At 37.0% G+C, this 21,110-nt stretch overlaps 1 protein-coding gene across 1 annotated transcript in view; it reads left to right on the top strand.

Moving 5' to 3' along the window:
- Window positions 1-2,221: 2,221 nt before the first annotated feature.
- The window catches only part of DSG1 (desmoglein 1), a 40,958-nt gene continuing 22,069 nt past the window's right edge, over window positions 2,222-21,110 (top strand). The window contains exons 1-11 of the mRNA XM_064293219.1: window positions 2,222-2,449; window positions 2,791-2,938; window positions 8,825-8,985; window positions 11,038-11,073; window positions 11,308-11,439; window positions 12,083-12,238; window positions 13,902-14,046; window positions 16,528-16,694; window positions 18,369-18,503; window positions 18,796-18,981; window positions 20,579-20,838. Coding sequence (XP_064149289.1) covers window positions 2,222-2,449; window positions 2,791-2,938; window positions 8,825-8,985; window positions 11,038-11,073; window positions 11,308-11,439; window positions 12,083-12,238; window positions 13,902-14,046; window positions 16,528-16,694; window positions 18,369-18,503; window positions 18,796-18,981; window positions 20,579-20,838 — 1,754 coding nt within the window. The remainder of the gene's footprint in view (window positions 2,450-2,790; window positions 2,939-8,824; window positions 8,986-11,037; window positions 11,074-11,307; window positions 11,440-12,082; window positions 12,239-13,901; window positions 14,047-16,527; window positions 16,695-18,368; window positions 18,504-18,795; window positions 18,982-20,578; window positions 20,839-21,110) is intronic.

The following is a 21,110-nucleotide window of genomic DNA, read 5'->3' as shown; positions in this document are numbered from 1 at the left end:
GAACCAGAGACTACATCATCCTGAGACCAGAAGAACTAGATGGTGCCCGGCTACAACCAATGACTGCCCTGACAGGGAACACAACAGAGAACCCCTGAGGGAACAGTGGGATCCAGACCCCAAATTCTCATAAGACTGGATCCCACTCTCCTGAGCAGTGGGATCCAGACCCCAAATTCTCATAAGACCAGACTTAATAATCTCACTGAGACTAGAAGGACCCTGGTGGTCATGACCCCCAGACCTTCTGTTGGCCCAGGACAGGAACCATTCCCGAAGCCAACTCTTCAGATATAGATTGGACTGGACAATGGGTTGGAGAGGGATGCTGGTGAGGCGTGAGCTTCTTGGATCAGGTGGACACTTCAGACTATGTTGGCATCTCTTGCCTGGAGGGGAGATGAGAGGGTGGAGGGGATTAGAAGCTGGCGAAATGGACACGAAAAGAGAGGGTGGAGGGAGAGAGCGTGCTGTCTCATTAGGGAGAGAGTAATTGGGAGTGTGTAGCAAGATGTATATGGGTTTTTGTGTGAGAGACCGACTTGATTTGTAAACTTTCACTTAAAGCACAATAAAAATTATTAAAACAAAACAAAACAAAAAAATGCTCAGTAGCCACATGTGGTTAGTGGCTACCATATTGAACAGCGCACATAAAGAACATTTGCTCATTGTGCGCTGTTCAATTTGGTAGCCACTAACCACATTTTTTTTTAACCACATTTGGCTGTCAGGACACCTCTGCTCTGCCACATCGGGATTCTGCCACACCTCCTCCCTGGAAAGTTGCTGGTGAAGTTGCTGCTTTAGGAATGCTCTAGCTGGTTGGGATTGTTGGTGCAGGACATTCAGTTAAGGGTGGAGTTAGAGTTAGGCTTGGGGAAGAGTCATTACATGGATGAAGAGGACTTGTGTACACCTTAGCACAATGCCCAGAATCCAAGGTGGATAAAACAGTCCCTTGCCACTGGAAAGCTGCAAGTATTGATCTTTTCCTCTCAGGTGCCCAGTGAGTCTTTCTAATACATTGCTCAGACTAAGTCATAGGTTGACACTCACATTCTATCATATCTGACTAATGAGAAATTTGACCTGAGCATCTCCTTGCATTTTATTTATTCATATCAACCAATTTTATCTTAAACATTCTTACTCACTGCAAGTAAAAATAGGCAGCCTATCTCCCTCCCTCCATGCTCCATAATGGTTGGCATGAAATTTCAAACAGCTGTTGAGTAATATTTTTTGCCACACATTTGTAGTGAAATAATGGCACTCTGGAGAACTTCTGTCCCTCAGAGATACCCTTCCTCTCTGAGGCATTTTTAACAGCCCTTTCACCGTGATCAGCATCTTATTAGATCTGTCTCCTGTTCCAGACTGCCACTTCAAACTCTGAAGGCACACAGTATCTGCAGGCTTTCTTCTACCTACAATATTTCGAGACATTGACAGGTGAGAAGAAAATATTCCAAGAACATGTTCAAACACTGCCTCATGAAGGTCACTATTTTCACAAAGCCCAGAGCTGCATTTAATTTCCTATTTGCATATGTGGGCAGCCATTTCTTCAGTGTTTTCCCCATGTTCTAATTGGCTCACTATCCCGGTTCTTGGCTCTGGATATGGCTATAGTCATTGGCTTTTAACCCACCTCACCTGAAGAGCAGCTTTCCATGTTTCCATTAGTATTTCAGGCACTGAACCTTGTCTCAAAAATTATAAACAGGATTTTAATTGGTGATTTTGTTTACTTTTAATTTAGCTTAGTGATATTTTAAGTTTTGTTTTACTGCATTTGAAAAGAGCAGAATCTTTAAAAGAAAAATAATTGTAAGGAGAAAATATTCCTTCACAGAGAAAGTGGAGGCTTTGCTGGGTTGAGGCTGGTCACTTAAAGAGAACTTGATTTATGGAAACAACCTTATTAATGCAAGTATCATAATTTCCCTTGTTTGAATAAATCCAAAAAAAAAAAAATCCCACTCTCAAAATTAGCAAATTTTCTACACCTTAGACTAGTTAGAAAATAACTGAATCTTTCTACTGTGACCTGAGGGTTTGGCTATGACCATGGACCAAATAATCCCTTTTCAATAATATAAGCACCCACACTGCACTTGTCTTTTAATATGGGAAGAAGCGAAATGACCTGTAAATAAATCACAGGGTGAAAAGCCCCTAATAATTGTACAACTCTTTATCCTTTTGATCAATTGAAATGCCTGCTAGTGAAAACGTTCAGAGGAATGACTCTTCGCTGGCCCATAGAGAGCTGCGTTTCGGCTGGAAGAAGGGTGTGTCCCAGAGCTTTTACCTGGGAGCAATGATGATCTTGTCAAGCATTTCAGTGAGACCAGCCCAAGTTTTTAGGGTGGGGATCCAGACTGGTTATACGTCCCGCCAGTCCTTCTCCCAGAGGAAGGCAGAAACACCTCAAAGCCTGCATGTAAGAACATCTACTGAGAAATCATTTTAATCAGACACCAGCTGAGTGGGGGAAAGCAAAGGAACAGAGAAGAACAAACAAAACTCCTTGGTCTCGGATGTAAAAGAACCCAGCAGCGATGGACTGGCACTTCTTCAGAACAGCTGCTGTGCTGTTCATTTTTCTGGTAAGTGGACTCTGTCAAAAATCCTTCAGAATTATTCTCATTGAAAATGAGTGAGAACTTTTTAGAAAATGTTATTTAATGTTACTTCTCACCTAAACTCATTAAAAGTTCATGTCAATGACAAGGTGATTTTATGAACTAGATCTTTACCTAGTGCTTCCCTCTTTAATTGAAGACTCTAGATCATATTAATGCATCAATGTCAACTCATCCTATCGCATCTCTGAGACTGAAGTCCGTGCTAAGTCATGCTGGGAAAATATTGGATAGGAAATCCATATCAGTACTTAGTAGCACTTTGTTGTCCAAATTCTCTTTTGCAGGTAGGCTTTTAAGCTGTATATTACAGGCATGTCCTGAATCTTAAGTTAAACATTTTTCTATTCCTTTAGTATCTTTGAGGGAAAATTCACGATAATTTTTAAAACACAAAAATAGGATCCATATAAATTAAAATCATAGCAGTTTGTGACTGTTGTTATTATCCAAACAATTTCAGTTCTATACCAAAACCACCACGCTGCTAAACTGATTTTATTTAAAACAAGATTTTTTAATTAAAAAAAATAGTGGTATAAGAGATGTATAAATGACATAGCAGGTGAAGGAATGGCTATAATTAAGGAGTAAGTGTAATTATTATTATACTTGTTCTTGCTACCGAACTGAAAGTAAGGAATAACTGACATAAAATCGTGCATTTGATGGTCAAATGTAATGAAAAGTCTTGCCACTGCCCCCCTTACCACATTATTACCTTTCTCCTTTTAGAGCTGATACGAAATGCAACACCCGTGTATTACATCAGTTTTACTTACGATGAAAATATTAAAAGAGCCATCTCTCTCACAGTAAGGTTAATGTAATCCAAAAAGGCAGATGCCAGGTAAATCACTCTCCAACTTGGCAGAGGCAGTGCCGTGGTTCATATTTGTTTCTACTTGCTTAATTTTTGAACTGGAATGTTGGGTTTGTATAACAACAAGTTAGCTCTTTTATTCAAGGTACAGTGGTTAGTTTAAATTCAGTTCCTTAATTGAGAGGGGTCATAATCGGTCAATTTAGTTATAAATGAGCATCAATAAGCTGGTAACTTTAGCTGTCCCTCAAACTTTCCTATTCCATTTACTCTTCAATGGATCTTTAGGATAAGTTGATATCATAACTCAGAACATCGCAGGAATCAACGTGCATTATACAGTATGCCATCTGTATATACAAGCATTTGTGCACTAACAAATAATCAAATGCTTTTACCTTCAATTTCATATACATTTGATCCATTTAGGCCTACTGTAGATTCGATTGATTATAGTTTGTTCAATATGTACTAACTTTCATTGAATTTGTAAGATAGGCCTTATTTCTTGATTTATGTGATTATTTCTCACTAATGACATCCTGTAAATTTCCTTTTACTAGCCACTTCCTAATTAGTCACTCTTCAGTAAAATGTATCCTTTTATCAGAAGCATGTATTCTCATTAAACTTTCTCTCTTTGGAGAGAGTTTTCTGGATGTTCATATTTCCTGAGCCTGGATAGTTTTTTGTTTTGCCATGTTTTACTTGAAATCAATCACAAGCTTCTCATACCCCTTATGAGAATGATTTCTCAAAGAACTTATTCTATTATGAATGAAAATATTTCATTTTCACATGGGCATCATAACTTTTTTGTAAAACATTTCATTTTCTGAGGTTTATTAACAAACCACAATTTATTTTTACTACTGATTTTACCAGATGATTTTGGTAATTGCTGTTTGAAGTTATCGAATCTGTCTTTTGCTTTAAAAATACTTCCCCTCTCCCTCACCCCCACCCCCAGCCCTGGCAAAAGACAACCACTACTGTACAAACTCTTCCATTACCATTGTTAACCTCACTATAAATGCTTGCTTTTATAAAATATGTGTAAAGTGCTAAAAGTTGATCAATGAAAACCCTTGTTAGGAAGTGTATTTGGTCAATTATTAAAACCTTTAAGACATCTAAATTTTAAGACATTAAACTTTAAAGAAAATCCATTTGAGAGCTGCTACTATCTGTTTACAAGCATATTGTATAGTCTGCTCAATATTTCTGAAGGTTTTAGACCTTGTTAAAATTAGTGGGCTGGATCAGGGAGAAGTAAGCTGGAGGAGCTTCTGTTATAGTGACAAAGATTGCCACATGACTCATTATTCAGACAGGCAATAGCTTACTCCTGCTATAACACAGCAAGCCAAATAAATTTTATTGGTTTTGCAATTATTTTTCTTCCTTTACTGCTTCTGTGAAATGATTGTACTTGGGGGGAGGGGATATGGGAGTAGAGATTAGAATGTATTTTCTCTAAGCTAGAGAGCAATCTTACCTTATGCACCAAATATAAGAAATCTGTATGAATGGTTATGACTATACTAAAAGGTCTGGCATGGTCATTGCAGAAAGCAAAATAGAACTAGTAGAATTTCTGTGGTTCTAATGTTTTCTGAAAATGACGTACACATTTGCCAGGTCCAATTCAAATCAATTCAGATCTCAAGGTCTCTTTCTCTATAAAGACAAACTTCTGCAGTTCAAGTTCAAAGAACAAGAAAACAATATTTTTCATCTATTACCAAGAATGATCTGATTTCTTCAGTTTGTCATACTAGCCTATCTTCTCCACTTTCCACGGATTAATATTTCCTTTCAGAAAACCCTCTGGCCCCCTGATAAACTAACTGTAATTCGAACTTAGCTGCAGTTCTCTAAGATACAAGCAGGAGTATCTCTCAGCACTCATATTAAAATACACAGAAGAAAAAAAATTATTATACAGCCCATCAATTCCTTTGAATCAGACATCTTAAATTCCCATATTTTTGTTCACTGATGCCTAGAGCAAGAGAAAGGCTAACAAATTAGTACAGACCAAACAGAAGAGAAGCAAAAGAGAGAACTCTTTCACCATCTTTTCTAACTCAAAATTTGTGCCTTATTGTACATGTTTTATAGTGATATGCATTATAGAAATTAGCTTTTCAGTAAAATATTTCATAGAAAATGGAAGCAGTATGCCTAGTAAGTGAAACTTATAAATTGCCTTTAAGTATACTAATTTCCATCTATACAGTATTCTTAGATGCTTTATTATTTCGCTCCAAATTTAGGATCAGCATCTTCTTTCACCTTTTCAAAAAAAAAAAAACACAAGCATATCATCACTGCAAATTTCTCATCACCACAAAGAAATCTTTGACCTCTATAAAAATCACTACTTTAATTTATGTAACAAATACATGATGAGAGCATTCTGTATGGTTCAAACAGGAATGAGACAGTTATCAAACCTAAGTCAAAAAGCATTTTGGTCAAGAATGGCCCTGCCTCTGGTATCAACTTTCCTGATCGATCAAAACACTCTCCCTGTTGAGCCCAGAGGAGGCCTCAGAATCCTCTTCAACAACTGCACTTCAGGAAGCCACTATCAGTTGGTCTGAGTTACCACAGAGTAAAAATATTTTGTCATCCCTATTTTAGTTAGGCATTGGAAGTATCTAAAGGAGCAGGAAATTCTGACCTGGTAAACAAACGGCCTGACCCTGAGGACAAGATTCACCTGTTCAATGAGACTTGTGAAAATAGAAAAGTGACACTCTTGTCTATACCTAGAGCACTTAATTGCTGATAGCTCTTTCTGCATGATACATGCTTAAGGCCATTGCCGCTGAGTACCCCCCTGTCCTAACAGAGCATCGCTTATTGCAGAAGCAGGGAGCCTTCTCAGCATCACAGATAGGCTTACTGTGCTCCCGTCTACCGTGGGGAGGCCCTAGCAAAGTGTTGGGTCATGCCACCCTTGCAGGTCACACTTGGCATGAAAATTCCTTCAATGGACTGATGCAGGTCAAACACCATCAGCTGCTGATCCATCCTTTCCCTCAGTCTATGAGAAAGCAGTGCAGCCCTTTACACTTGTCTAATGAGAAACTTGTGGAGTACAGTTTTACTCTGCAACACATAGATTAGCCATGAGTTGGAATCAACTGGGCAACAACTGGTTTGAGTTGGAGTGAGAAACCACCTCTCCACAAATTAATGGCTACCTGTTGCTCATTAAATCACCTGACTATAAGTTATTTGAGGGCAGGTTCTGTGTCTGATTCACCTTTGAATTTCTCAAACATAATGACTTCTGCCAGTGCAAGATTTCTCGATAGGCATCTAATCACACAAAGCAGAGACACCAGAAGGGAATTTTGAATTTTGGGGTATTTTATATTTCTCTTCCCCAACACACTCCAAAAAAAAATCATCAAAGCATTAAACATAGAAATAATTGTGTTGGACTGCCCAAATGCTTATTTTTATGGTATAGTGTTACACTTACTTAGCATTTCATGTAGGGGTTAAGCCATAATATTTTTGCTGCTTAGGCCCTTTAAATGCCTTAATCTAGGCTTGGATCCACATAATAAACATTCAATACATGTCTGTTAAGTAAATAAACCAATGAACAAGTAAAAGAAACCAGCCCATTAAGGCATTGTCAACCCTGGACTGATGTCATTTGTCAGAAGCAGTGTGAAGGAAAGACAGTGATTTTAAAATGAAGCAAATTATTACAATATTTTAAGTTGGCTTCAAATTCATTCTTGTGATTTATAACAAGAGTTAACAAATACATTAAAATTTGATACTTTACAAAAACTACCAAGTAACTATTTGTGAAATACCACCTCAAGATTATTAAATGCAAGACATTTTCATTATAAAAATTACTTATTACACTCAAGTCCATTTTCATTATATGCAAAGAATGGTAAACTTCAATATCAAAAGAAAAAGATTTAAATGACTATAATTAGAAAATTATTGAAATTTGCATGCGATTTTGTGTCCTGTGGCTTTTAAAAAATAATAATAATAATAAATGGATTGACTCCTAAAATAGAGGTGAAGGGACAACTCATTGGGGCTGCACTGCAGGTGAATTGCTCTCAGTTTTCATAGATGTTTAGGAACTAGGAGAGGCTTTAGTCTTATGTACAGATAAGGAAACTGAGGCCCATGGTGGGGTAGGAGAGCTGAGATACACTCAGACAGCCCCTACCTTCATCTCTAAGGGAATCTCCATCACGGTCTCTACACACAAATTCCTGAATATTTCTGAACCCAACTACTCCTCTCTTTGCCAGAAAATGACCTCGCCCTCTTTTTAGGGACAAGGTCTAAATCATTCAAGACGATGTCCTTTAATTTCTCTCTCCAAATCCATGGATTTTACTCTCTGTCCTTCCTCCCTTCTGCCCTCTGCTTCGAAGTCCTTTCTTTCTGTCGATTCCTTCCTGCGTCTCCATCCCAACACCCCCTCCAGTATCATCTCTCCTCTTTCAAATCAAAATCTCTTTCCTTTCTCAGCTTTCAAAAATCCATGGACTTTCCCCTTCCAAAAATTTTCCTTGAATGCTACCACATTTAATTCCACCACCTCATCTTTCTGTTTCCTTTATCACTAAATTTCTGGAAAAAGTCACCATCTTTATGTTCTCTTCCTTTCCATCGGTCAAGCAAGTTGTCACTCCATGCAACTGAAAGTTTTCTCTTGAAGGTCAAACCAAAAACCTCAGCATTTCCTTGGGATTCACTCTGCTATAATTTTTTGTATCATCTGACATTCATTCACATCACATCTGTGTTTCAGTTCTTCCTTCTCAGGACATTCATGACACTGCATTAATTTTTCCTGCTGTTTCTCTGATGGCTTCTTCTCTTTCTCTCTGTTTCTCTTTTGCTGCTGCTGTTTCCAGTTAGATAAATGTAGGAATTTCCCTTGTTTCATCCTCAGCCACAGGCTGTTTCTTTGCTCTATTCTCTAGTTTCTCCTGATTCAAGTTTTCCCTTGATTTCCACTTTCATATCTGAGCAGATGTCCCTCAAATTTCTGTATTTAGCCTGAAACTCTGTTCATGTTCTTGAGATATATTTCAAATTGCTGAGCAATTTTACCTGGTCATTTTCCTGGCATCTCAGTGTGTCCTACCTGGCTTAATTCTGCTACTTCCTTATTCCCCGTCACCCAGTTTAAAACTGCCATTACCTGGGATTCCTCCCTATCTGGACTCCCACATCCCATCTGCTCTCAAGCCCTGTCAGTTCTATCCACACAGTATCTCTCCCTGGATCTTTTCCTGTCTGCTCCTGCTGCACCTCTCCGGTTTACCTTCTCCTCATCCTACAGGGCGTTGCCTAATGTACAAGGAGCGAGCAGGCTCAGTGTTGCAGCTGGGCTTACTGCACTCCCTTCCACAAAGAAAAAGTTGTTTTGATCCAGAAGATTCTCAACAGCTCGTGGCCTGTAGTCTCTGCCTCTTCCCACCACTCCCGCCAATTTCTGTCAGAGTAATTTTTTAAACCCACAATTTTATAATGCCCTTCCCATATCCAGTATTTCCCTACTTCACACAGGCATTTGGTGTTAGAACTGAAAAGTTACCTATAGGTAATTTTCTCTACTTCTTCCATTTTATAAATGAGAAAACTGTGAGAAATGCACTGAAGTTTTCCAACTCTGTCCAGTGCTCTTTTTAGTTTATTATATTGCATTTCCAAGCCAAAAATGACTTTGTTTCAGAATGTACGCCAGACTCTGAACAAAAGACAAAGCGTTCTGTGAACATACCACATTTTGAAGCTGACTTGGCAGTTTTTTTCATGACCAATACATTGAGAGCCTGAGTCTATGGTGAAACCTAGTTGGTCTTCTGCCTAAGTTACTTCTCATGGGAAAAAGAATGACACATCTTCATAAATTTGGAAAGGTTCATTAGTCATCTGCCATAGTTATCCAAAACAAACAGCAGGCATGAACACCTCAGTGCAGTGAGAAAAGTGTAATACAGATAACAGGTGAGAGCACAATTCTGTAGCTGTGAAGAAATAACTCCCAAACAGACAAGTAATGTACCCCGCCAACCCCCTCCCACAGCCACAAACATGAAAGTAGAAAAAAAGGGCTCAGTGAGATCACAAGGAGCAAGAATTACATGCTGGCCTCACCATCATTTCAGCTCTTCCCCAGAGACGGTTCTAGAAATAACATCTAAGTTACTGGCACTTTAAAACTATCCTGATTTATCATTAAAAATTATGTGCAATGATAAGGCCAAAGCTAAAACTAGGCAGAGCTCTGCTTCACTGGCACATCTGTTTGCCTAAGGAAATTGCTTGATTCAGGAGAAAAGACTAAGACAAGTTGCCTACCCAGCAACTCTTCCCTGTGCTCCTGAAATTTCCTCTGCTTGTTGTGGTAGGGTGCAATTATGCCATCTATTTTACTTACTAGAAACCCTGATGGCATAGTGACTAAGTGCTATGGCTGCCAACCAAAGGGTTGGCAGTTCGAATCCTCTGGGCGCTCCTTGGAAACTAACTCTACGGGGCAGTTCTACTCTGTCCTATAGGGTCGCTATGAGTCGGAATCGACTTGATGGCACTGGGTTTGGGAGGTTTTTTTTTTTTTGTTTATTTTATTTACTGTTAACAAGAAAATGTCAAATATAAGCTCTTTCTTACACAAAGGGAATTATTTTCTTTAATTTTAGAAGTGTTTATTCTCATATTTCAAAAACAGCTTAAAAAATTATCACCTTCAAATTTTTAAGAATACCAGAAAATCTTCCATCTAGATTTGGAAAGTGAAGAAACAAATATTCTGTAGCTTTTTTAATATCTTTCTGCTTCATATCCTTTTTCTGCTCCAAAACTTTTTTTTTTTTTTTTCTATTTCCACCTATGGTTTGCAGATGCTGAAACTATAGTGGAATCTTTTAGCATTAAAATTTATTGTTGGATATCGTTGAGTAGTATCAGAATATCTCCGGCTCTAGGGGACAGGAAAGCTGGTAATAGGGAACCCAAGATTGAGAAGGGAGAGTCTTGACATGTCACGGTGTTGTTAACCAATGTCATAAAACAATATGTGTACTGTTTAATGAGAAACTAGTTTGTTCTGTAAATCTTCATCTAAAGTACAATAAAAAAAGAAAAAAAAAGTTATCTCCAGCTCTGCAGGCAGAAGATCTACTAAGAGAACTGAGTTTCCTATCCTCATTTCCCCTGGGTTCTAGCTTCAAATATCCTATCTCATAGGATAACAACCATCTTTACAGGCTAAGAATGAAAAGAGGTTTAAAAAGAAAAGTAATAAAAAGAAGAAGAGCAAATGGAGAGGCAAAAACTGAAGGAATTCTTAGCACCATGATCAGACTGGAGAGGTAAATGAGTGCCACCTGCCATCTTGGGCAGAATTTCTTCTTTAGCACTCCTGCCACTGTTCAAATAATTCCAATGGCTCACAAGACTACTGTTGGATCTTTTCTTAATGATCAGATAATGTGAACTTTAAAGCATTCAATTAAAAATTAACTACTGTGATTATCTTATTCTTTATAGGTGGTGGTGGAAGTTAACAGTGAATTTCAAATCCAGGTAACATATAGCAAATCCATTTTTTTTAATGAAAATTATTTGTAACAATATATTTTCTGAAAAAAAACTCGCCCTTATAGGTAAAATTAATATAAGGCTGAAATTAGTAGATTATCAAAACCACCAATATCTTTTCCTTCTACGTTATAATTACCCCTCCTCCAAAATCTCTAATACAATGAGAATTATCTATAAAAGTTAATAGATACTGTTACTTTATCATGCCCAATCTAGGTAAGAGATTACAACGTTAAAAATGGCACTATCAAATGGCATTCAATCCGAAGGCAAAAACGTGAATGGATCAAGTTCGCTGCAGCCATTCGTGAAGGTGAAGACAATTCAAAGAGAAACCCAATCGCCAAAGTAAGCGTCAACTCTAAGCACAAAATTGCAAATCAGAACGGATGGGTGCCAGAGTTTCAAAATAACCTGTCTTTTAAATCTTAGGGAAAAAATTAAAACTGTCCTGATTTTTTTCAGAAGAGCAAAGACCATATTTTACTGAAAAGTTAAGATACAGATCAGGATTACAGTCACTCAGATTACAAAAAATTGAAGCCACTAAAGAATTAATAAAAAAAAAAATTAGACACTCAGATAAAGGTAACTTTGATTCACTAAGGACAATGTGTTACTTCAAACTCCAGATGAAAAAGAAATAGTAATATGAATGATGCATATAGCACATCAGGAAACACCAGTCCCTGGAAAAGACATCACGTTTGGTAGAGGGCCAACGAAAATGAGGGAAACCCTCAGTGAGATGGATTGTTTTAGTTTTCTCTTGTTTAGTAGAAATAGAAATTGAGTTTCTTTTACTGAATTGTCAGTGACCATTGGAAATACTAGAGCTGTAATTATTACATTTATCTGGGAAAACATTTCCCAGTTGATAACAGGGGCATCATATACAATAATTCTCATGAAAGATTGCTGTTGTATATTAAGCATGATGCTCTTTATTTGCTCTCTAATATTTTCGCTTGTTCTTGTTCTCCTTTTATAGATTCACTCAGATTGTGCTGCAAACCAGCAAGTTACATATCGCATCACTGGAGTAGGAATTGATCAACCACCTTATGGGATCTTTGTTATTAATCAAAAAACGGGTGAAATCAATATAACATCCATAGTTGACCGGGAGGTCACTCCTTTTTTCATTGTAAGTGAGCTCCATGTCTATATTTATATTTACATGCCTTTGAATCTATTCTTCAAAAATCATAAACTCAGATCATACTTAATTTGATTCAAGAGCCTCAATATTTAGGCATTTTTAGTTGTTTCTTAATCCATAAGCATCAACTGCCCTAATACAAAGAGAGAAGATTGAGAAACAGAGAGCAATATTTCACTGAAGTGTCTTAAGTAAAAATACTACCCTCTGGCTTGTCCTCATTGGCAAACTAGAGTATTTGTTTGGAAGGGCAGTACCTAAGTTCTACTCCTTTTTCTTTAATTCAGTTGAGATTATTGGCCCCATTTAATTCCAATGCCATGTGATGATTGTGGAATGACCGGGGGAATCTTTTCTTAGGGAATATATCTTTAGTATAAATTCACATTGCTCAAGCTCGTCTGAGTTCTGAATGTGGCTTGGAAGTCCTTTCATTCAACCTTAGCTGTATCTTATGCCATTCTTCCCAGTAGCTGTCACAAATCTTAAGTAATCTCTCTCTTCAAACCCTCAACCCTCTACCTCCTAGCCCACTTTATTAAAAAGTCTGAGACCATCCATCACAAACTCCTACAACTAATTCTCTCTCCTCCAGCTCAGACATGTTTTGCATTAACTCCAAAAGCAGGATCACTTTTCTGCTTTTCCCCCCACAGCTTATCCCAAGAGATTTCCATTGTCTAATAATTGCTTGTTTCTTCTAGGGCCTTACTCCATCAACTTTTGTTGTTGTTCATCTCTCTTCCGCTCACTCTATTGGCTGTTTCCACCCCCATCTCCATAATTATGGCCAACACTTCTTACCACTTGAAATAAAAAGTTAAAAATAAAAAAAAGAAAACCTTCTTTGATAGTGTAGTAGAAGAGATTCTATTAACACCCCATTAATCCATTTTTAGCCAAGGTATGTTCAAATAGTAGTCTGTATCTGCCACTTTCATTCATGCAGCTTGTCTTCATTCCTCAGATGACTTCAATTCCTTGGTCTTCAATTCCAAATCTATACTCCTACCTTATCCTCCACAATGTTTCTACACAAACCATCTAAGTCAGCATCCCAGCTTTTCTGTTAGCACAATGAAAATATATAGCTTATGTAAAATGTGTGTATGTAAAATAGTACTCTTTAAGTATGTAGTTATATACACTTTAAGAAAAAATAATAATGCAAACACCCTTGTAGCCACCACCTAGCTTAAGAATGCTTAACATTTCCTTGAATCCCTCATCTGACTCTCCTCGACCACTTCCTCAAACCTCCCAACAGCCACAATTTTTAACTTCGAACACTACCTTTTCATCACTCTGTTTCTTTCCTCACATGAATCCCTTTAGTTGGAACATTCTATCAATTCCCAGCTCCACTTGTTGAAATTCTCCTTCAAGATCTATTTCAGTCATTATATCCTCCTATGAAATCATAATATTCTTTTTGTCTTCCTTTATAGAACTTACCATGTTACCTTTTCTCAAATTGTTTTGTGTTAGTGTTTGCTCCTCCTTATTGATTATAAGCACTGCTTATGCATATCTTCCAGTAGGAATTATGTCTAACTATCCCTTCAGTTTCCCACTGTGTCCAGCATAATGCATAAAGTGGGAATAAATATGTGTTGCACTGTATAATTATTTCTCTTTTCTCTCCTAGATCTATTGTAGGGCTCTGAATTCCCTGGGCCAAGATTTAGAGAGGCCTCTTGAGCTCAGAGTCAGGGTTCTGGATATAAATGACAATCCTCCTATATTTTCTATGTCTACGTTTGTAGGACAAATAGAAGAAAATTCCAATGCAAGTAAGTAATCCACTTTATTAAGTAAACAAGGGTATGTTGGCTTCCAGATCACTCTTAACAGCCAGGCAGCTGCAGGCTACACTATGTCAAGGTACCACATCATGAATGTAAAAGAGAAGCTATGGGAAAGCATGCAGAGCATCCGTAGTTGACCGAGAGGTCACTCCTTTTTTCATTGTAAGTGTGTTCCGTGTCTATATTTATATGCCTTTGAATCTATTCTTGAAAAATCATAAACTCAGAATGGCCCTCTCTGGATTTATGGTAGCAGCTCCAATCTGTCATACACAAGAGACAAGTAGCGAGGAGGATTTTCTCATGTCACTCACACACTAGCTCTGTAGGCAATTCCTAATGAGAAATTCCAAGAGTATTTTGCACAGCAATGACAGCGCCATCAGGCTGAGAATTCAGCCTCCCAACCTGACTGTTCGGAAGAGCAATCCCATCCACTTTTGTTAATACTGTTGTTTTGGTTTTAATTTAACTACTTCACGTTATTCGTCGAGATCACTTCCAACCAACCTATTTCGTGGCCATAATCTCCAAGAGCTTTTGTTGAAAACAAGTAAATGCAATACAAGATTTTCTCCCCTGGTACAGCGGTTCAGCACTCTGCTGCTAACTGAAAGGCCGGAGGTTTGAACCCACCAGCCGCTCTGGGGAATAAAGATGTGGCAGTCTGCTTCCCTAAAGATTACAGCCTTGAGAATACTATGGGGCAGTTCTACTCTGTCCTACAGGGTCGGAATCAACTCTACAGCAACGGTTTGTTTCATTTTGATTTATATATAATTTAATAAATATAGGTTTTATTTGCTTTTCATTCAAGTCACTGATTTTTTGTATTCAGAATGCATTATAAACCAAATCCTGTTTAGTTCATAGTACATATTTCAAGCTGATAGTCTCTCAAGTGTTGCTAGTTGAGGACCACCTGAAAACCTACATGACTAAAGCATTTACCTGCAAGGGCTTTGACAACCTGATGGTACAATTGCCTTCTACCCACAACCAAAGCTGCCGCCATCAGGTCGATTCTGACTCACAGTGACTGCCATCTATGGACTACTATAAATGACACCATTTTAACTGATAAATATTGTCACTTAGGAGGGGCAGTTAGTATACTGTACTATACTAACTGCCTAATATACTATACTAACTACCTATAGGCAGTTAGTGTAATACATTAGGCAGTATATTAACTGCCTAAAACACCAGAGCAGATTTCACTAAATACATTTAAAACGGTGGAGATGGTTTCTAATATGAATCCAAAACCTCAACTTGCTATCATTTCTTTTAACCTTTAAGTGCAATTTCTTGTAAATTTGAAAACTCCTTGCATTTTACTTTTACTCCTTAAAACATTGTACCAATTTCTTGAACTTTAAAAAAAGTTATTAAAATACTTGTAAAAATTCACACAATATGGGAAGTAAAGGAAATGGGTATCCATTCTCTGTTCTCCCTAATACTATTCTTCATATAAACATATATAAACATGATTTGGACATAAGTGGGATCATCTTTTATGTACTATTCCACAACATTTTTTTTAAATATATTTTGAACATATTTCCTTATACTATATAGGAATTTCTTCATTCACTTTAAGTTTGTATTGCACTTCATTATATGAATGTATCATAATTAATTAATTACCTAGTGCACATACAAAAAAATGGTGAAATGAATACAGACACAGAAATGAGTAAATAGGCCCTGGTTCATTTGCAACTACAGAAAGGACAATTAGGCTTAAAAAGGGTTCAGTGTAGAGAAGTACTCTAGTTTATGAACACTAGAAGCTTTTCATGTTCTCCAGTGTCCTTCATCAAATATGAGAGGCAAAAAGGTATGTAGCTACAAAAGTAACCTAGCCCTTTACTAAGGACCAAGCAAAATAGAAAAGTAATAATATACACTATTTATAGGGCCGCTATGAGTCAGAAGTGACTTGACAGCAATGGGTTCGGTTTGGCTTGGTTTATTTATTAAGCATGCAGTCTTCAATATAGACACTGTATGTAATAGTATATCACCTTGTTAAGCTGTTTAATTCTCACGTGAACTCAGTGAGGCTGGTACCTTTACACATGTAGAAACCAAGGCTAAGGTTTAGCACCTTCTACCTACCTACCTGGGAAAGAGTTGTCCTGTCTTAATATTTAATTTCACCACAGCAGTGGGAAGGAAGAAGATAAATTGTATTAGGACAAGAAATTGAAAGCCAGAATAGTACTTTTCCTTTGTTCCTCAACTATCAGTAATGTCTAGATTCCTGGTAAAATGTGATATCTTTATCAAAGCAAAAGTATAGAAAGGAGGTAAGATATTGACGTGTTGGAGGAGCAGAGAGGAAAGCTGCTAAAGTGCACCCTATGTAGACCAGCTAACCCTAAAACCTGTTGGCAAGGTGATATGCTATGACAAAGGTAAACTGTCGATTTTCACTCTGTTTTCTTTGATTTCTAGACACACTGGTGATGATACTCAACGCTACTGATGCAGATGAACCAAATAATTTGAACTCAAAAATAGCCTTCAAGATCATAAGACAGGAACCTTCTGATTCACCAATGTTTATTATCAACAGATACACTGGAGAAATTCGAACAATGAATAACTTTCTAGACAGAGAGGTATCTTTTTTTTTCTTTGCACGGTTGTTTTGTTTCAAAGGAACTGATTCTAATAACAGTGACTAAGAGAAAATGAGAAAGAATGAATATATTTTAATTTTAGATATATAATCTTTCCACATAATGGTAATGACATAAGAAATAAGCTTAAATGTAAAAATGAGAATTTAAGTACATTTCATGCAGTTATTTTCCATTTAATCTTACTTAGGGTTTACCTCAATTTAAGAAAACTATATTCTGAGAGTACGTAAAATATGCATGAGGTAGATGGAATTTCAATGATCAAAATATATTACTACTTTTAAACAGTAAAATGTAATAATTCAGCATTAACCTCAAGAAGCTCCATTTGCAATTTGTGTTGAAATTGTCAAATGGGAACCTAACCTGCTGTGTAAACTTTCATGGAAAACGCAAAATATTATTTTAAAATGAGAAGCTCCATCTTTCACAAAAAATGTCTATCATGAAATAAGTTTAAGAAACACTTGATGTTGTAGCCCCATCTTGGCAAGTCACAATATGAGCGTGGTAGAGGCCCCAAGAACTTCTACAGGCTAAGAAATTTGCTCATCTTTATTCAACCCAGCATATTCTAAGCTCTTTTATTAACTTTTTTTTTTTTTTAATTCCCGTGTAATACCTATGAACAGTCCACTGAAGACTTTGGGAAAAGAATCAAGGACCAGAATGATAGACAGAAATGAAATAACATCCTGTGCCATCTTTTCATTTATAAATAAGAAAATAGCTAGTGGTGACTATCAGATTAGAACCAGCATTACATGGTTTCTATTATGCCAAGAGTTCCATCATTTAATTTAATGTATCTTTTCTATTTTTTTTTTTTTTAAATATCGCCTTTAAATAAAATGTAGCTGGCATGTATGCACTTCAGGTACATTAGATAAGCAAGGAACTACTGTGTACGAATTTATACTCAACTAAATTTTAATTTAATTATCATAGTTATTTAAAAATGACAAACTCACTGCTAATGACGCCTAGGTTTAGGATATATCAACGTTATTTTTAACACTATTTAATAATCCAAATCAAATGCCATCCGTTTCTAAACTTAAATCACATTTTTACTTGTTTAAAAATTATCATCAGAAAAAATTAACTACTTAGCTTTTTCTTCCTCAAAGTTTCTTAAAGAGTCCAATGGGTTTCCTTAAATGTCACAAAGGCTTCAGTGGTGAAGAGCTCTGAGAAAGAAAGGGATGTCAGAAGTAAAGAGACCTGCAGTCACTTTGAAGCCACCCGAGCAGATATTCTTAACCTGGGGTCCACCGAGAGACCTCAAGATGTCTCTACGAATCCCTTACAATTCTGTTCATCCTCCCTCCCCTTCTGATCTTTCTGGTCCATTTCATTCCTTGTAAACTTTTTCAATTCCTGGACATATCATTATGAGTAAAGGGATGAGGTCTTTAAAAAGTGCTGCTTCTTTTATAGGAAGCTGGATGAGCATTGTTGGGCATGGAAGTAGAACATTCAGTATCGAATCACGTGGGATTTGTGGATTTTCAGTATTCCGTGTTAGCTGAATCGAATCGCCATCATAGACTTTTGTCAATATTCAGCAACGTTTTTAAAGGACTTTGTACGAGACAGAGTAAGGACTGTCTACACCGACTTTGATATTGCTTTTCTGTGTATTTTTAGCAATATAGCCAGTATTCTCTTGCTGTAAGAGGTTCAGACAGAGATGGAGGGATAGACGGTGTATCAGCAGAGTGTGAATGCAGCATTAAAATACTCGACGTCAATGATAACATCCCATACATGCAACAGTCTTCTGTAAGTATCTGTCCCTGAAATGAATAACTTTAAATTCGTCACATTCATACAAACAATTCTATTTTCAGATGTATCTTTAATCACATACAGTCCAAATATAGACACATTCATCTACCTGTGTTAGTTTATATAATGCTTTTAGGGGGGGAATGGTTTGAACAATGAAAATGAGACTATAAACACCAATCTCTTTTTTAAATAATGAGTAACTATAAACATTCTACTGTAAGTCTAGTATAGTTCTTCTCTCACTCGCACAGTTTACATTGAGATTTTTTACTTCTCATTTCAGTATTCCATAAGTATCCAAGAAAATGCTCTATATTCAGACCTACTCCAGATTACAGTAATTGATTTGGATGAGGAGTACTCAGATAACTGGATAGCAGTAATTTTTTTTGTCTCTGGAAATGAGGGAAATTGGTTTGAAATCGAAATGAATGAAAGAACCAATGTGGGAACTTTAAAGGTTGTTAAGGTATGATATAATTCTCCTGAATCTTCTGCTTTCTTGGTCTTTTTTTGAAATGTTAAGTTTAAAAAAAGATGATGTTAATATTGCAGAAACTTGAGTCAGCGAAAGAATAAGAATGAACTGTGCTTTAAAATGATGCCCTATGCAGAGCTTTTTTTATAGAGCCTTTTATACATACGAATAATTTCAGGAAAACAAGCATTGGACTTGAACTTAAAATTCTTTTCTGTCAGTACAGTACTCCACAAAAGATCAAATAAATTGAAAGCGTTTTTGAACAAGAATCTGATTTTATGCTTACAACAAAGAAATTATAATTAATTCTAAAGTTTTGTTTTAAATGTTTTAAGAATCCTTTATCAAAAGCAGATTTACAGAAGCTTTAAAAATGTGTCCATGTCAACACTGTAGGTCAATTATTATGCACCAAGAATATTCATCATGTCCATTAAAAGTTTATTACTCCATTGTGTTTTTATAAAATTAAGATTAAATTACTATAATTTTGGCTTATCCCATTCCCATCTCAATGTGGCAGCTGACCAGAATTTCGGTCCCAGTCAATAGAGTTCTCCTGCGTTGACCCTCTGTTAATGACCCACCACATTTACCTGACGGGGAATTTCCTCTGAGATGTGAGAAAAATGTCCGACATCTAGGGAGCTGATAGTGAAGGTTTCAACCTGTGCAGCAAGACTTGCAGATTAGCTTTTTTTTTTTTAACCTGCAATAACTGTGCATGGATTGTATCTGGCCTATGCAATATACATTTTCATGGTAAAATGTAATCCCTCTTAAGCGATTTCCTTCCTTCAGAACAGCCCTGGGAAACAGATTCCTGAGGACTCCTGTCTCCATAGGAATGTGTGTTCATTTGACTCATTGGCTGTCTGAGTCGATTCCAGCTCATCTGTCTTCATAAAGTGCCACTGTGCCTGAAGCTTCCATTTGCTAAGGCGGTACAGATGCCTTAACCTATCCCTCACAACATTCCTGCAAACTAGGTTATAAAATACCATGGCCATATTGAAAATAAGGACATCGAGGCTCAGAGAGAGTACATAACCAGCTCAAGGTTTTACAGCTAGTTAAGTGGTATAACTGACATCCAAACCTAGGTTTCTCTAGCTGTGAAGTTCACATTCTTTCCACAATACCATCTGCAATTCCAACTGGGGAACCTAGGTCATATTGCACTTCACCCCAAACGGCTATGTTACGTTAGAAAATTATTTATCCATTCCGCCCTCAGTTGGGGCTCTGGTGGTGCAGTGGTCAAGAGCTCGGCTGCTAACCAAAAGGTCAGCAGTTCCAATCCACCAGCTGCTCCTTGGAAAGCCAACGGGGCAGTTCTATTCTCTTCTATAGGGTCGCTACGAGCCGGAATCAACGTGATGGCAGTGGGTTTGGTTTTTTGTTTTGTTTCATATTGAATTAAAGATAAAATAAGAACAGATTGTCTGCTTCTAAGGATTTACATTTAATTAAAGAAAGAGGAAGTACGAATTTTTTTTTTTTTTTTTACCATTTTCCAAGAACTTCTCTTTCTCTGGAGTGTTTTACTTCTTATTATAAAAGTACTTCACTCTTTACTTTCCAGCCCCTGGATTATGAAGCGATGCAGAATGTGCAACTAAGTATTGCTGTCAGAAACAAAGCCGAATTCCATCATTCGGTTATGTCTCAGTATAAAGTCACGGCAACTGCAGTCTCGGTGACGGTGGAAAATGTAATAGAAGGTCCAGTGTTCCGTCCAGGCTCCAAGACGTATGTTGTAAATAGTAAAATGGGAGCCAATTATAGAGTGGGAGACTTCGTAGCCACTGACCTGGACACAGGCCTGCCTTCAACAACTGTCAGGTAAGGCTGACGTCTTCTAACTAATTTTCATCAAATATTGAACTTAAATACATATGTTCTTTTTAGAAATGTTAAGTATCTAAATTAAAATACTTCTCATTATTTTTGAAACTGTAGTTTAATTGTAAAAAGTACTAACTATGGAATTATTTATTATTTAGTTTAGTGTTTAAATGAAGAAAACAAAACTGTGTGCAAGATTTAAGATGTACAACATAAAGGTATAAAGCTGTAAAGATGTAAAATGTGAAAATACTGCACCTTGAAAGTTT

This window comes from Loxodonta africana, chromosome 11, assembly GCF_030014295.1.
Source record: "Loxodonta africana isolate mLoxAfr1 chromosome 11, mLoxAfr1.hap2, whole genome shotgun sequence".
Lineage (NCBI taxonomy): Eukaryota > Metazoa > Chordata > Mammalia > Proboscidea > Elephantidae > Loxodonta > Loxodonta africana.
Note: the sequence above shows the minus strand (reverse complement) of the source record. Positions and strands in the feature narration are given on the sequence as shown.